The sequence below is a fragment of the Salvelinus sp. IW2-2015 genome, unplaced genomic scaffold, assembly GCF_002910315.2.
Source record: "Salvelinus sp. IW2-2015 unplaced genomic scaffold, ASM291031v2 Un_scaffold16663, whole genome shotgun sequence".
NCBI lineage: Eukaryota > Metazoa > Chordata > Actinopteri > Salmoniformes > Salmonidae > Salvelinus > Salvelinus sp. IW2-2015.
The window spans coordinates 263,013-279,727 of NW_019957698.1; the positions used below are offsets into that span (position 1 = coordinate 263,013).

Consider the following 16,715-nt stretch of genomic DNA (forward strand, 5'->3'; position numbering starts at 1 on the left):
GTGGACTCTGAACAGTGAAACTGCCGACGTAACTAATCATGTCAGATAACCAAGTATCTAGAGGAGGTTATTTCCTGTATCCATTTACAGGGAATTCTCTTGAGTGGTAGACTGGACAGAATGAAAAAATACTGCAGCTGGAAAGCATTATATGGCTTTGTGCTCAATTTATGTGTTAAACAAGGAAAGCTATACAGAAACAACATGTATCATAATCATTATTTTCTTAGCGTATTTTATTACTTTTGGGGGTTTTGTGGGATTGGTGGCACATAAGTAAAAATACACATTTGACAAAGGTAGACAAATCTAAACATGTCACATTCTCACATGTATACATACACTGTCAACCTCTGCATTACCGCTAACTACACACGATCACAAATTAACATAGAATCGACCTACTTCCCTGCACAGTCACACTGTTATGGTATGTGGTTATACAAAATATGTGGCAATTACAGAGGCAGTAGGCTGAGGATCTGTGAGTCCCATTATAAATATCGGTGGTATAAATTACAGTTTGAACTACAGATGAAATCCTTTCCAACAGTAACATTAGCACCAACAGCAGGTTCAGACTGAACACCAACAGACTACACCTCTATGTGGTAGATACAACAGAACTAGACTATAAATCGCATATATCATCTAGAAAGTCATTTTGAGGAAATCTTGTATCATATAGAACGATCAAGCGTGTTAAATGAAATATATCAAAACAGGTCAAATATAGCATAGTTTACATACAGTGTCATTTGTAATTGTATACAAATCCATTGCATTGTACTGTACAGTGTGAGGACTAGGAGGCTCTAGAAGCCAATCCTTTCCTCATACAGAGAGAGGAGCAGCAGCATGCCCCAGCCAGACAGCAGTCCTAAGTTCTGGAGCAGGAACATGAGCCAGGGCCTACGGTTGTCCGCATGGATCATGGTGGGGAGCTGGGAGGAGAAAGAAGCAAGACAATCCACTGCATTTAACTCTTTGCCCAAATATAGCATATTTACAGAGAAAGATAGGCATTAGGGTATTGATGAAAGACATAGGAGCAACCGTGCCATAACTAGGGCATAACTAACTCTTCCTGGTCAGGTGACATAGCCAGGAGACACTCAAGGCCAAAGTCATAATTGGGCTTCCCGGGGAAAATGTTGTCCGAAGTTGCAACAGTAACCAAGACGGCAGGGCTTAGCGAAGGGAAATTTGAACAATTTGTGCGATACTCTCATTTGAAGGGAAGCCCAAAGAAGCGATTCCTCACAGCCTGTTTGAGAATGTGGTAAACCTAGTGTACTAACCATATCAGCCAGACCCACATACAGGAAGAGACCAGAGGTGATGGCCGCGATCCACTGCTTGGTGGCCAGGTCAGTAGAGACGGTGAGGGCAATGTAGAGTCCGATGAAGGATGTGAGGGCACTGCCCACGTTCAGCATCAAGGCCTTCTTCACTGACAACCCGCTGTGCAGCAGGATTGCAAAATCACCTGGGAGATGTAGGACGGAGAGGTTTAAAAGGGTCGTCAGTGATAAAATGTAGGTCTTAGGTTGATGCCATTGGAGGGATTGTGTGAATAGGAATCTGGATGGGGAGAGAAGACGTGGCTAATCATCTACCACTACTACTCATCCATTCTAATACTGACTGTTTGAAATGAAAAAATATTGTTCTGAAATCAAACACATCTAACACCATTTCATTTATATAGAGTGGGGAGAACAAGTATTTGATACACTGCCGATTTTGCAGGTTTTCCTACTTACAAAGCATGTAGAGGTCTGTAATTTTTATCAATACAGGTAATGAGTGGAGAACAGGAGGGCTTCTTAAAGAAAAACTAACAGGTCTGTGAGAGCCGGAATTCTTACTGGTTGGTAGGTGATCAAATCCTTGTGTCATGCAATAAAATGCAAATTAATTACTTAAAAATCATACAATGTGATTTTCTGGATTGTTGTTTTAGATTCCGTCTCTCACAGTTGAAGTGTACCTATGATAAAAATGACAGACCTCTACATGCTTTGTAAGTAGGAAAACCTGCAAAATCGGCAGTGTATCAAATACTTGTTCTCCCCACTGTATATATATATATAGGAATTGACATAAAGAAACATCTGAAGTACCAATGTGGCCGGGTCTCATTCCCTAAAAACCTCTTTCAACATGACCAACTTGTCACGATCGTCTTCGGGTGAAAGAGAGGACCAAGGCGCAGCGTGATATAAATACATTATGTATTTATTTAAGGAAGACGAAGAACACTAAAACAAACTAAACAAAACAACAAACGACCGTGAAGCTATAATACGACAATAAGTGCAGACACTGGCAACTTACACATAGACAATCACCCACAACCTACCTAATGACTATGGCTGCCTAAATATGGCTCCCAATCAGAGACAACGATAGACKGCTGTCTCTAATTGAGAACCAATCTAGGCAACCATAGACTTACATAAACACCTACAATGAACACAACCCCATGAACTCTACAAACACCCCCTAGACAATACAAACACCCTAGACGAGACTAAAACACACAAACATCCCCCATGTCACACCCTGACCTAACTAAAATAATAAAGAAAACAAAGATAACTAAGGCCAGGGCGTGACACAACTAGAGGCGTCGGTCTACACTCACCCAGTTCGTGAGGCAACTCATGACAGAACACAGCCAAAGACGTGGCAAGGCCGGAATTCCAGGAAACAGAAAAGGCCGCTCCGATAGCCAGGCCATCGGCAAAGTTATGTATCCCGTCCCCTATGGTAACCATGTAGGGTAGCAGACGCTGTTCTAGTAGAGGGGAGAGACAGAAGGGAAACTCAGAGAAAGGTTCAGTCGTCTAAAGAAGTAAAGTCAAATTTGTCTGTTGTTAATCATGTGTCTAAATTCATATTTCACAGTGACAGCAGTATTGATTAGCTAATGCCATTAGGCTGGAATACAGAATACAGATGTAGGATATTCATTTGACCAGTTTCTCATAGCAGGAAAAGTATCCTGTATCAACAGGAAATATGAATTATTGTGTGGATTATAATTAATGGACATTTTTGGAGGGGTTGATACATTTTTAGTTAGGACAAATCAAGTCTGACATTTTAAAGTGGAAATTACTAACTTTAGAATTATTTTTAAACCTTAAATTTGCTTCATGTTTGCATTTCCTGCAAGAACAGGGTGATCAAATTAAGATCCTACACCTGTAGGAACCAGTGGTGGAAAAAGTACTAAATTGTCATACTTGAGTAAAAGTAAAGATACCTTAATAGGAAATGACTCAAGTAAAAGTGAGTCACCCAATAAAATACTACTTGAGTAAAAGTCTGAAAGTATTTGGTTTTAAATATACTTCAGTATCAAAAGTAAATGTAATTGCTCAAATATACTTAAGTAAAAGTATAAATCATTTCAAATTCTTTATATTAAGCAAACCAGACGGCACAATTGTAATGTTTTTTAAAAATGTACTTATAGCCACAGGCACACTCCAACACTCAGATATTATTTACAAACAAAACATTTGTGTTAAGTGAGTCCGCCACATCAGAGGCAGTAGGGATGACCAGGGACGTTCTCTTACTAAGTGCGTCAAATGGACCATTTTTTTGTCAAAATGTAACGAGCACTTTTAGGTGTCAGGGAAAATAAAAAGTAAAAAGTACATTATTTTCTTTAGGAATATAGTGAAGTAAAAGTTGGCAAAAATATAAATAGTAAAGTAAAGTAGAGATACCCAAAAAAAACTACTTAAGTAGTACTTTAAAATATTTTTACACTGGTAGGAACTGGCAAGCTAGCAGTTATACTCTAGAGTGACTACAACTAAACCATTGAATTGTTTATAAAGATTACATAAAGGATGATGTCTCATTTTAATCATGTCAGATAAATAAATTGTTGTCACTGTTTATATTATCATTTACAATGATATGACAGGGTGTTTTTGGGTGCATCTGCAGCTAAAATGTTGTACCCCTGTAGTAATGAATCCCTTTATTGCTGTTCCTCATGTAAGTGAACAAAGCTCTTTGGTGCACATTACTCTTTGTCATGCTGAATATGTGTAATCATTGACTAGACTTGACTCACACAGTAAGTTCACAGTATATCAGTTTTACAGTGAACGCCCTGACTGTCAGACCCTGACCTATATTTCATCTCTTCCTTACAGGTTGTATGATGACCTGGGTTGTCTATTTTACCTCTTGAGCGCTGGTTTGGTTCTGGAAAGGCTTTCTCTGTGTCCCCACTGTGCTCACTTTCAACCTTTTAGGATCAGAAGTACAACATCGGAATTACAGCAGGCGTGAACAAGTTAGTGGAGGACAAGGTGTTCAGAGACACGGGTAGTAAAGACTTGAGACTACATACTGTGTCAGGTAAAAACATAGCTTTACTAGGATACTGGCTGTTCAGTCATGGACCTCTGACTCAGATCTCCAAGAGAGAGGATAGAGGGTTTAGAACGTCACAGGTGTGTCTGTGAATAAGTGGTACAGAACCTACCAGGTCAGTCTGTGAATAAGCGGTACAGAACCTACCAGGTCAGTCTGTGAATAAGTGGTACAGAACCTCCCAGGTCAGTCTGTAATAAGCGGTAAGAACCTACCAGGTCAGTCTGGTGAATAAGTGGTACAGAACCTACCAGGTCAGTCTGTGAATAAGTGGTAACAGAACCTACAGGTCCAGTCTGTGAATAAGCGGTACAGACCTACCAGGGTCAGTCTGTGAATAAGCGGTACAGAAGCACTACCAGGTCAGTCTGTGAATAAGCGGTACAGAACTACCAGGTCAGCTGGTGAGATGGACTGCTTGTTATTTTTCTCCTGCATGTACATCTCCAGGACTTTACATGGTCACAGTGATGGGGCTCAGACTCCTCCTGGAAACACAATGGCAGCAATGTATCTGCTGTGCCCGGAACATCACAACAAACATCACAACAAAGAACATGTACAGTTGACGTCGGAAGTTTACATACACTTAGGTTTGGAGTCATTAAAACTTGTTTTTTCAACCACTCCACAAATTTCTTGTTAACAAAACTATAGTTTTGGCAGTTTGGTTAGGACATCTACTTTGTGCATGACACAAGTCATTTTTCAACCTGTTTACAGACAGATTATTTCACATATAATCATTGTATCACAATTCCAGTGTGTCAGAAAATGTACATACACCTAAGTTGACCTGTGCCTTTAAACAGCTTGGAAACTTCAGAACATGAATGTTCAGGCTTTAGAAGCTTCTGATAGGCTAATTGACATCATTTGAGTCAATTGGAGATGTACCTGTGGATGTATTTCAAGGCCTACCTTCAAACTCAGTGCCTCTTTGCTTGACATCATGGGAAAAGAAATCAGCCAAGATCTCAGAAAGAAATTGTAGACCTCCACAAGTCTGGTTCATCCTTGGGAGCAATTTCCAAACGCCTGAAGGTACCATGCTCATCTGTACAAACAATAGTACGCAAGTATAAACACCATGGGACCATGCAGCCATGATACCGCTCAGGAAGGAGACGCCTTCTGTTTCCTAGAGATGGACGTACTTTGGTGCGAAAAGTGCAAATCAATCCCAGAACAACAGCAAAGGACCTTGTGAAGATGCTGGAGGAAACGGGTACAAAAGTATCTATATCCACAGTAAAACGAGTCCTATATCGACAGAACCTGAAAGACCGCTCAGCAAGGAAGAAGCCACTGTTCCAAAACGGCCACAAGAAAGCCAGACTACGGTTTGCAACTGCACATGGGGACAAAGATCGTACTTTTTGGAGAAATGTCCTCTGGTGATGAAACAAAAATATAACTGTTTGGCCATAATGACCATCGCTATGTTTGGAGGAAAAAGGGGGAGGCTTGCAAGCCGAAGAACACCTTCCCAACCGTGAAGCACGGTGGTGGCAGCATCATGTTGTGGGGGTGCTTTGCACCAGGAGGGACTGGTGCACTTCACAAAATAGATGGCATCATTAGCAAGGAAAATTATGTGGATATATTGAAGCAACATCTCAAGACATCAGTCAGGAAGTTAAAGCTTGGTCGCAAAGGGGTCTTCCAAATGGACAATGACCCCAAGCATACTTCCAAAGTTGTAGCAAAATGGCTTGAGGACAACAAAGTCAAGCTATTGGAGTGGCCATCACAAAGCCCTGACCTGAATACTATAGAACATTTGTGGGCAGAACTGAAAAAGCGTGTGTGAGCAAGGAGGCCTACAAATATGACTCAGTTACAACAGCTCTGTCAGGAAGAATGGGCCAGAATTCACCCAACCTGTGGAAGGCTACCTGAAACGTTTGACCCAAGTTAAACAATTTAAAGGCAATGCTACCAAATACTAATTGAGTGCATGTAAACTTCTGACCCACTGGGAATGTGATGAAATAAATAAAAGCTGAAATAAATCATTCTCTCTACTATTATTCTGACATTTCACATTCTTAAAATAAAGTAGTGATCCTAACTGACATAAGACAGGGAATTTTTACAAGGATTAAATGTCAGAAATTGTGAAAAACTGAGCTTAAATGTATTTGGCTAAGGTGTATGTAAACTTCCAACTTCAACTGTATCTAACGGTGATAGCTAACAATTCTCACATTTTGGAACCAGTAAGACCTGACAAATTTCTTTGACCCGAAACATTGCACTTTATTAAAAGGTGTATTGCAAGTGTACGTGTGTGGGAGTTCTTTTCACCATGGATCCACCGAACCAGTAAGCTGACAGAACGGAGGTGTTCAGTAAGGAGATAAGGTTTAGAAACAGTGTGAAATGGGGAGGTACCACCTGGACGTGTCCAATAAGAACCCAGATTTGTGTTTCCTGTTGCAACACATTTTGCTACATCATGCCCTACTGAACACAGCCCAGATGATAGACACTACTTACCCCATGGTGATGCAGGGAATGGTGATGGCTGTCCTTGTGAGTGGTGATGATGGAGAAGATAGTCTCCATGAGATAGAAGCAGTAGATGCCAGCCATCATCACCAGTATCTTACAGATGTAGTCTGGAACCTCCTCTGAGTGGCCGTGATCTGTTCCTTCACTGTGAACATGGAGGCCTAGGAACTGAACCAACAGAGGAAACAGTCACAATCCAGTCTGACACAGTCAGCCCAATGACAGTGTTATGTCATTGTAACGACAGTGTTATGTCATTGCAACGACAGTGTTATGTCATTGCAACGACAGTGTTATGTCATTGCAACGACAGTGTTATGTCATTGCAACGAAGTGTTATTTCATTGCACACGACAGTGGTTATGTCATGCAACGACAAGTGTTTATGTCATTGCAACGCCAGTGTTATGTCATTGCCACGACAGTGTTATGTCATTGCAACGACAGTGTTATGTCATTGCAACGACAGTGTTATGTCATTGCAACGACAGTGTTATGTCATTGCAACGACAGGGTTATGTCATTGTAACGACAGGGTTATGTCATTGTAACGACAGTGTTATGACAGTGTTACGTTGCTCTTATGAAGGCAGGTTCAAGTGAAGTGTAATACACTACACAAGACCAAATACTGGCGATGCAATCAACCTATGCAGGGTCCATTAGTGTGAAATGGCCTCCTTCACTCACTACTGACAGATGAAAGTCTAGAGTGGAGACCAGTACCTATCCACCATATTGCTTTGACCAATCAAGTCCTCTTAATAAGTGGTTGTGAAGGAGAGGAAGATAAGAAGTCATGTCGGACCATTGGGACACATTGTTATGTTGCTCTTATCATTGGCTTTGTAATAACCTAAAGTTCCCTGAAGGAACACAGGGCCATTTCTCTGTTTGCCCGATCTGAAGGTGTCGTTCTTGTTCCTCACATCGTTATTATTTGACACTGTAGGTGATGACACGGTGTGACAGCCTGCTAATACTTCGCCCTGCGATGTTGACATGATGGATCTAAGTGGATTGAGCTGCAGCAGCAGGAAGTATCCCCTCCAGACTTCTGCCCTGGGGGAAATAAGGCTAGGAAGCATCAGATGGGACTATGTGTTGCTCTGATGGGACTATGTGTTGTATGTGTTGCTCTGACTTATCATGGAGGTCTCTCAGACATCTGGCTGATCATTGGGTCGCACTGACATTAACCACAACACTTTAATGAAGTGTTGAGGAGGAAGAGGTCTGGCTGGCTAGATAAGTGGTTTTCTTTTCACATTGGACATTCCAGCAACTATGATGGATGCATAATCAGGCCAGTACAGTGCAGCTCAGCTTGAATCAGCTGGGCTCAGTGATGTGGATATGGTACTGTGGTGCTCACCATAGGCAGGAGGTGCAACAGGGCGTCCCCAGTGAGGGAGCCAACGGCCAGGCTGACACAGAACTGAATGACGAGCTGGAAGACACTGCTGCAGGAGGTACACAGCAGCACCATAACGCCAACCAGGGCGGCCAGACAGATCAGCAGATTGGCTATGGAGGCATACACAAACTCTGTGGGGAGAGAGAATTAACATTAAGGGGTTACAAATATAATAACAGTGCCAGACTCAAGCCAATCAGTCAGTCAGTCAAGCCACAAAAGGTCTGTTAGATAATACAGTAAACATTGTGCGATTATGCTTGAAATAGGCTCTAGTCCTACCGAAAGCAATAGGCTCTAGTCCTACCGAATGCAATAGGCTCTAGTCCAACCGAAAGCAATAGGCTCTAGTCCTACCGAAAGCAATAGGCTCTAGTCCTACCGAATGCAATAGGCTCTAGTCCTACTGAAAGCAATAGGCTCTAGTCCTACCGAATGCAATAGGCTCTAGTCCTACCGAACGCAATAGGCTCTAGTCCTACCGAACGCAATAGGCTCTAGTCCTACCGAATGCAATAGGCTCTAGTCCTACCGAAAGCAATAGGCTCTAGTCCTACCGAATGCAATAGGCTCTAGTCTTTTTGGACTAGAGCCTCAGTTTGTGATTTAGAATTTTGGGCATTCCTTTTACAAACATAGGAAATGATTTCTGCATAGTGTCTCTATAATTTCCTTATCATAAAAATTAACAGGCAGGAATGGGACTTCTGTTCAAAGGAAAGGAATGATGTTGAATATAGAGTGTACCTGTAGCAATCAATAGATCAATCACAAGAGCACACAATGCAGAATCACAGTGGCTAGGACTGTAGCAGTTCCACTCACTCTCTGTCGGTGCTGAGCTGGTCTCAATGGTCCAGTGGGGGGAGAGATGTTGTTGCAGGCACCACTGAAGGAGCTGCTGGACCAGGGCTGGGCTGAGCCGGGCCACGTCAGACGCTGGAACAGGCTAGATCCATTCAGCCCATGGACTTTATCAGCTCATCCGGGCTGAAACACATCTACGTGGAAAAAACAGGGCTGAAACACGTCCACGTGGAGGAAACAGGCTGAAACACGTCCACGTGGAGGAAACAGGGCTGAAACACGTCCACGTGGAGGAAACAGGGATGAAACACGTCCACGTGGAGGAAACAGGGATGAAACACGTCCACGTGGAGGAAAACAGGATGAAACACGTCCACGTGGAGGAAACAGGGATGAAACACAGTCTACATGGAGAAAACGGCTGAAAACACGTCCGTGGCGAAAACAGGGCTGAAAACACATCTACGTGGAGGAAACATGGCTGAAACACGCCACAGTGAGGAAACAGGGCTGAAACACGTCCACGTGGAGAAAACACGGCCGCTGAAACACGTCCACGTGGAGGAAACAGGGATGAACACGTCCACGGTGGAGGAAACAGGGCTGAACACACGTCCGCGTGGAAGGAAACAGGACTGAAAACACGTCCACGTGGAGGAAACAGGACTGAAACACATCCACGTGGAGAAAAACAGGACTGAAACACCGTCAACGTGGAGGAAAACAGGACTGAAACACGTCCACGTGGAGGAAACAGGGAGCTGAAACACGATCCACGTGGGAAACAGGACTGAAACACGTCCACGTGGAGGGAAACAGGATGAAACACGTCCACGTGGAGGAAACAAGAATGAAACACGTCCACATGGAGAAAACACGGCTGAAACACGTCCACGTGGAGGAAACAGGACTGAAACACGTCCACGTGGAGGAAACAGGACTGAAACACGTCCACGTGGAAGAAAAAAAGGGCTTGAAACACGTCTACGTGGAAGAAAACAGGGCTGAAACACGTCCACGTGGCGAAAACAGGGCTGAAACCACATCGCTTCGTGGAGCAAACAGGCTGAAAAGCCGCTCCCAGAGGAGGAAACAGGGCTGAAACACGTCTACGTGGAGAAAACACGGCTGAAACAACGTCCACGTGGAAGGAAAAAGGGCTGAAACACATCTACGTGGAGAAACAGGGCTGAAACACGTCCACGTGGAGGAAACAGGGATGAAACACGTCCACGTGGAGGAAACAGAGGATGAAACACGTCACGTGGAGGAAACAGGGATGAAACACAGTTCCACGTGAGGAAACAGGGATGAAACACGTCAGCGTGGAGGAAACAGGACTGAACACGTCCACGTGGGAAAAACAGGACAAACACGTCACGTGAGAAACTGGGCTAAACACATCCACGTGGGAGGAAACAGGACTGAAACACGTCCGCGTGGAGGAAACAGGGCTGAAAACACTCCACGTGGAGGAAACAGGGCTGAACACACCCCACGTGGAGGAAACAGACTGAAACACGTCATGAGGAAACAGACTGGAACACGTCTACGTGGAGGGAAACAGGGATGAAACACGTCCGCGTGGAGGAAACAGGGATGGAAACACGATCGCGTGGAGGAAACAGGGATGAACACGTCCGCGTGGAGGAAACAGGGATGAAACACGTTCCGCGTGGAGTGAAACAGGGAGGATGAAACACGTCCGCGTGGAGGAAACAGGGATGAAACACGTCCGCGTGGAGGAAACAGGACTGAAACACGTCCGCGTGGAGGAAACAGGACTGAAACACGTCCACGTGGAGGAAACAGGGCTGAAACACGTCTACGTGGAGAAAACACGGCTGAAACACGTCTACGTGGAGAAAACTGGGTTGAAACACGTCTACATGGAGGAAACAAGCAGTATTTTTAAAACACTTTCCATCACAGAATATGTATCGCCCCTGATATGTGGTAATTGCTACAGTTGAAAATGCAGTGCCGTGTGTCAGTGTAAAATGGAAGTGCAAATTAATTCTTCAATTAATATACCTCTGTCAGAATACTGTGTCCCAAATGGATCACTATTCCCTTTGCAGTGCACAACTTTTGACCAAAGCCCATTGGCCTATTCTTTGAATTGACACTCCTTGTCGCTAACTGATAGTAAGATGTCATTGGGCATTCACAAAGTGGGGACCAATATATTACAAGTAACATGTTATTATCCCTCAGCAGTGTTCCTTCTCATTCAGATTTCTCTCATATAGATATTACCATGGGGAGAATCCTACGGCTGCCAATAGCTCAGGCCATCTACTGCACATCTGAGGCTCATTGGAGATGCAGCGGACACCAGGGGTTTAGTAGTCTGATAATGAGTCAGAGTGAAGGAGCCTGTGTGTGTGTGTGTGTGTGTGTGTGTGTGTGTGTGTGTGTGTGTGGTTAAGCCCCTGAAGGTCTCTTCAGGAGATTGGAGCGATGGCCTTGACCTAATTACAAAGAACCATGGTGGTTGAGTATAACAATTACCAGTTCCCAGCTGCTGATGTTCCTATGGTGGTACCCCTCCTCATGACTCGTCCTGAAAGCATCACCTCCACTTCGACCCCCCCGACCCCTGCTAACAGTACTGTGGTCACTATGGTCATGGTCAACGTGGTCATCGTGACCATGTTCATCTTTGTGTCCCTCTTGATCTCTATGATCGTGATCCTCTTCATGGACTCCACCCAGTTGTAGGCTGTTCATAAGACCTTCCAGCTCTACAGAGATGAATCACAATGATATGGTTAGTTGGTGGTAGAGTATATTAGGAGGCCATTGAGGAACAGTAATATGCTGGTAGAGTATATTAGGCCATTGGGGAACAGCAATATAAACTCATTATCCAGGCTTCATGGGGTTATAGCATAGGGTTTGAGGGTAACATTAACATAGGGGTAGGGGATAACCTCAATAGCATCATGCTAAATTAATGATGAACTATGTATTGCACAAGATGGATTAATGAGTGGGTTGATGTTACAGTACAGCCAGGAGCATGACATTACAGTGTAATAAAACTAAACAGTGCGAGGAAAATGATTCATACTAAATAGGGATAGTAGTTTGTTATGAGGCAATATTACAGCACGGACATTTCGTACAAATAGGAATAGTTGTTTCTTACTGTACCATGTATGGTAATGTTGTCAGAACCGAAGGAGTTGAATATGAAATCCAGAAAGTAGTCCTCTTCGGGGAGTGCTCTGGCAGTCATGCAGTCACCTCGCAAAGCATGGTAAACTATGTATCCAAACACCACATCCATGTTGTGTGGGACACCATCATTCATCTCCTCCAAGAAGTCTTGACCAGTAAGACACTGCTAAATGACGATGATAACACGGGACAGACATACACCGTTGAATAGAATATAAATATTTTGTTGAAACAAATCTACTCAAATGAGTTTGTTAGAAAACAGGTCACTGTTGCTAACGGTAGTTCATTGGCTTTCTATTGCACAACCTTAGAAGGTACAGTATATAAAATGTGTTGCCATTCTTATTAACACAGCAGCACCAACCTGGTCGTACTGCTGATCGGGCCTGTAGTGCTTCTTCAAGTTATGGAGCAGTGTCTTTATCCCACTGCTCTCCATGTCTCCGTGTCCATCCCCATGCTCATAGCCTGTGATCTCATGGATGAAGTTGTCCGTCTCGTCCCCCCACCTCCCTGCCCTCACGGCAGAGCAGGCCTCTGAGGGAGAGCTGAGGTACAGGCAGCATCCTGCCGCTACTCTGAAGAAGCCCTCGTTGTGAAGGAGACCACCAGTGCTGGTGAAGTTACCCACCAGCTGGTCTACTGACTGCACAGAGAGGCACTAGAAAGAAGCAGGGTGGCTTCAGTGTTTCATGTAGATTATGTATCTACTCAGTACAAATATAGGCCTAATTTATGAGAGAAAACCAACGTAGGGTCTTGTATAGTCAGTCATTATGACCACAAAGCTAAAGGAGTTTGGGTTGGGTGAATGCGAGACATAAAAATCTAATTTTCTGTTCTTTAACAGCTATTCTCAGGCTTTTTGAGTCAGGACATACAGTGACTTGGCCTATTATCTAACAGATTATTCTGTAGAGTCTACCAGAAACCCAGAACCGATTAGTGGTGCTGGAGGCAAAATGCTCAACTGGAGAAACAGAAGAAAAAAATACAAATAAAAAGTCTTGACACACTTCAAGTCAGATGCACATTTCTTTTAAAAGAGGCTGAGCTCGATGAAGGTCGACTGACCGAAAGCTCCGTATCTATTAAAATGTGTATCTCACTGGAAGTGTGCAGAGACTTCTTCCTGATTCTCCAGCATCATGACCACGTATGAGTAAGATCTGAAGCCATTGTTGCATTAGCAGGACATGCTGTCTCACTAGTGATCATTAGTGTTAGTCCCAAACATGTTTGGCCAATCTATAACACATCTCTCACATAACATGTGACAGAAAACTTCACACGGGCAGATTACACCTGCCACGGTAAAGTCCAAGGCCTTCAATGTCTGAACAACAGAAAAAAATGTATTCCAAAGAAATGTATGTGTACATGTTTTTCTACTGTAATCAAATTAAACCAAAATGAACACTTATTGGAGTATTTGTGGTGCAATGGCATGATGAACAGAGTACAAAAAATTCTTCTTCTTTTTTTTATACATTGAATGTATTAAATTACATAAAACAGAATGCCCAATCATCAAGAAGTTTAAACAGGCTGCACAGTAAAAGGGTAATACAACCACAATATTTCTTTTATTTATTATATTATTACACATAAGCCATTTAAGTCAAAGCCATTGCTATAATCTATGATAATATCCTAACACATAGAATTTGTTAAATATTGATAAGGTGTTTTACATCATTGGTAAAACTTAATGATTTTAATACATCCAGTTACACAAATCTGGTACAAAACAATCTGCAATGCTGACGTCGTGTATTCTTTCTATATAATACCTACATAATAATAGTCAGAATCATTATTGTTATCATTATCATATAATAATAATAATTATTATTATTGCTCAGTGCTCACGATATATGTATCAATAAAAAAAGACTTGGTTAGAGACTGGTCAATAAAAAAATATATACAGATTTAGGCTTAACAAGCTAGGTCTGAAAAAGCACTATGACAAATGTACAGCGCTGTATTCCATTGTGTGTAGCGCACGGCACAGTAACAGGTGCAGATTGGACCTCGACCTTTCCTAAAACCAAGTTGAAGCGAGTGTAAGAAAAAAGTTACCTTTTCACACGACACACCAGGGCACTGCACACGCTTCTCCAACTGTTTGAAAAAGGAGCGAACTGACATTTCATCCAGGTATTCCTCTCCTGGCGAAACGAGCTCCACCACTTTCCCATATACATCCATAGGTGAACACCACGCATAGCTGAATAGGTTAAAACTCAGACATAGGAGAATAACGGGAAAACACCTATATATAGTTTCCATTGTTCTATTAAAATATAAATCCTCTTTAAAAAAATAAAATAAAAGTGCAAAAACAGTGAGTTTATAGAAAGAGATGATTCCGAGTGGCGCATATGCAGTCCACACACGGTTTAAGTTCACCAAACAGCTATCTATAATCAGCTAAGTTAGAGATTTCCTTGACCTGTTAGCTCGCCTTTGATTGGTCCAGAGCCGAGTTGCGCTTCTCTACCAGTCCATAAATAGGAAACCATTGCAGTTCACCTGAATAAGGGGTACAGGTCCAAAATCACCTGTCTTCAATGTACACTCAGCATCAGCTGACATAATGGCAAGAGTTATGTCAATAAGACATGTTGCTAAGAATACAGGCAAAATATTTGTACCAACTGCCAGGTGATTCACTTACATCCTCAATGGTGACCAATACCCCGACGACCCTTTATGGGAATTGTTTTCTGCCTGCTATCTCTCCAGTGGTGAAGATATCTAATCTATTAGCTAACATTCCCATTTACTAAAAGATTGTGTATTGGGAAAATGAATAAACATGATGTAACACAAAGCATTACTGACAGCGTAAAAACAAAACAAATAATACACATTTCTACAGAACCTTTTTGTAAAAATGTATACTGATAATACATGAATTGATTGATATATTTTTTGAAACAGCCAACACAGTTGAGGACGTTTAATGACGAATCAATTCAGAGGCCCCATTCTCCATGTACAATCATTCTGTGGACTAAACGTCCTTTCCATGTACAATCATTCTGTGGACTAAACATCCTTTCCATGTACAATCCCATTCTGTGGACTAAACGCCTTTCCATGTACAATCATTCTGTGGACTAACTCCTTTGCATGTACAATCATTCCTGGGACTAAACGTCCTTTGCATGTACAATCATCTGCTGCGACTAAACGTCCTTTCCATGTACAATCATTCTGTGACAAACGTCCTTCCATGTACAATCATTCTGGTACTAAACGTCCTTTCCATGTACAATTCATTCTGTGGACTAAACGTCCTTTCCATGGACAATCATTCTGTGGATCTAAACGTCCTTTCCATGGACAATCATTCTGTGGACTAAACGTCCTTTCCATGCGACAGTCATTCTGGGACTAAACGTCCTTTCCATGTACAATCATTCTGTGGACTAAACGTCCTTTCCATGTACAATCATTCTGTGGACTAAACGTCCTTTCCATGGACATCATTCAACATATGCACTGACCGTGTGACTGGGTTTCATATTTAGGGCCAATAGTTTTTCCTGACCATGGCTAAGAGAAACTCCTGGCCCTACTCACAATGATTAATGGACTGATGACTTCGCTCTACACCACATCAGTGACTGGGCCAGGTGAGGCTGGTCTGGCAGAACTACCAAACACATCCTTGTGTCAATGGTCAGCAGGAAATGAGGGGGAGATCACCTGTCTCCAAGTCAAACATGAAGCTGTTTGAAGGTTCTTTAGGTGTAAGTATGAACATCCAAATGAGGTACCCAAAGTAGGCCTACAGTAGTTTGCCACCTATGTCACTTTGAACATATTTGGATGAAGTAATGTCCTGTTCAGCAGGGTTGTGCACAGACCTTTGGTGGGGCAGACGCAGAAATTGAAAAAAATGCCCCCCCTTCATTTAATTCATGAAAAATACTTTTCTACTGGTCCTGTACACAATTCTCCATATAAAAATATATACTAAAAAATTAATTAAAAAAAGAAATTCCTTAATTCTCTGCAAAAACACATTCATCACACATTGTAGGCTAAGCAAGCTAGAAGCGCAGATGAAAGGGAGTTCATTATAAGGATCTTTGTTACAGGTGGAAATCATTTAAAACAATGTTTTTTTTAAATTATACATTTTGCAGGATGAAATCTCTTGAGATGCACCATCTTGTTTTCAAGAGTGTCCCCTCAAAAAAGAAAAAAAATGACAGGTCTGAGACAGTATCTTGCTCATACAGGTCAAAGAGAATTGGGTAAGTTTATGACAAAAGGTCATCCTCTCTCTCAGCTGTTTAAAATCTAAACCTCTTCCTTAAGCCTGTAAAAAGAAACAGCCAAACGTATCTTGTTATCTAGG

At 42.4% G+C, this 16,715-nt stretch overlaps 2 protein-coding genes across 2 annotated transcripts; both read right to left on the reverse strand.

The window, feature by feature from the left end:
* Positions 1-218: 218 nt before the first annotated feature.
* Positions 219-8,466, reverse strand: LOC112081025 (zinc transporter ZIP4-like). The gene is given in 8 exon segments (XM_070442820.1): positions 219-944; positions 1,302-1,489; positions 2,651-2,803; positions 4,216-4,279; positions 4,801-4,865; positions 4,868-4,895; positions 6,910-7,092; positions 8,300-8,466. Coding segments are annotated over 8 exon segments (924 nt in total). The 5' UTR covers positions 8,414-8,466; the 3' UTR covers positions 219-815.
* An 821-nt stretch (positions 8,467-9,287) lies between these two features.
* On the reverse strand, positions 9,288-15,561 carry LOC139022579 (zinc transporter ZIP4-like). The gene is made up of 5 exons (XM_070442819.1): positions 14,423-15,561; positions 12,702-12,998; positions 12,308-12,500; positions 11,663-11,895; positions 9,288-9,342 (listed from the first exon to the last, which is right to left on the reverse strand). The coding sequence occupies exons 1-5, from the start codon at positions 14,630-14,632 to the stop codon at positions 9,301-9,303; spliced, it is 975 nt and encodes a 324-aa protein (XP_070298920.1). The 5' UTR covers positions 14,633-15,561; the 3' UTR covers positions 9,288-9,300.
* Between the last annotated feature and the right edge of the window lie 1,154 nt (positions 15,562-16,715).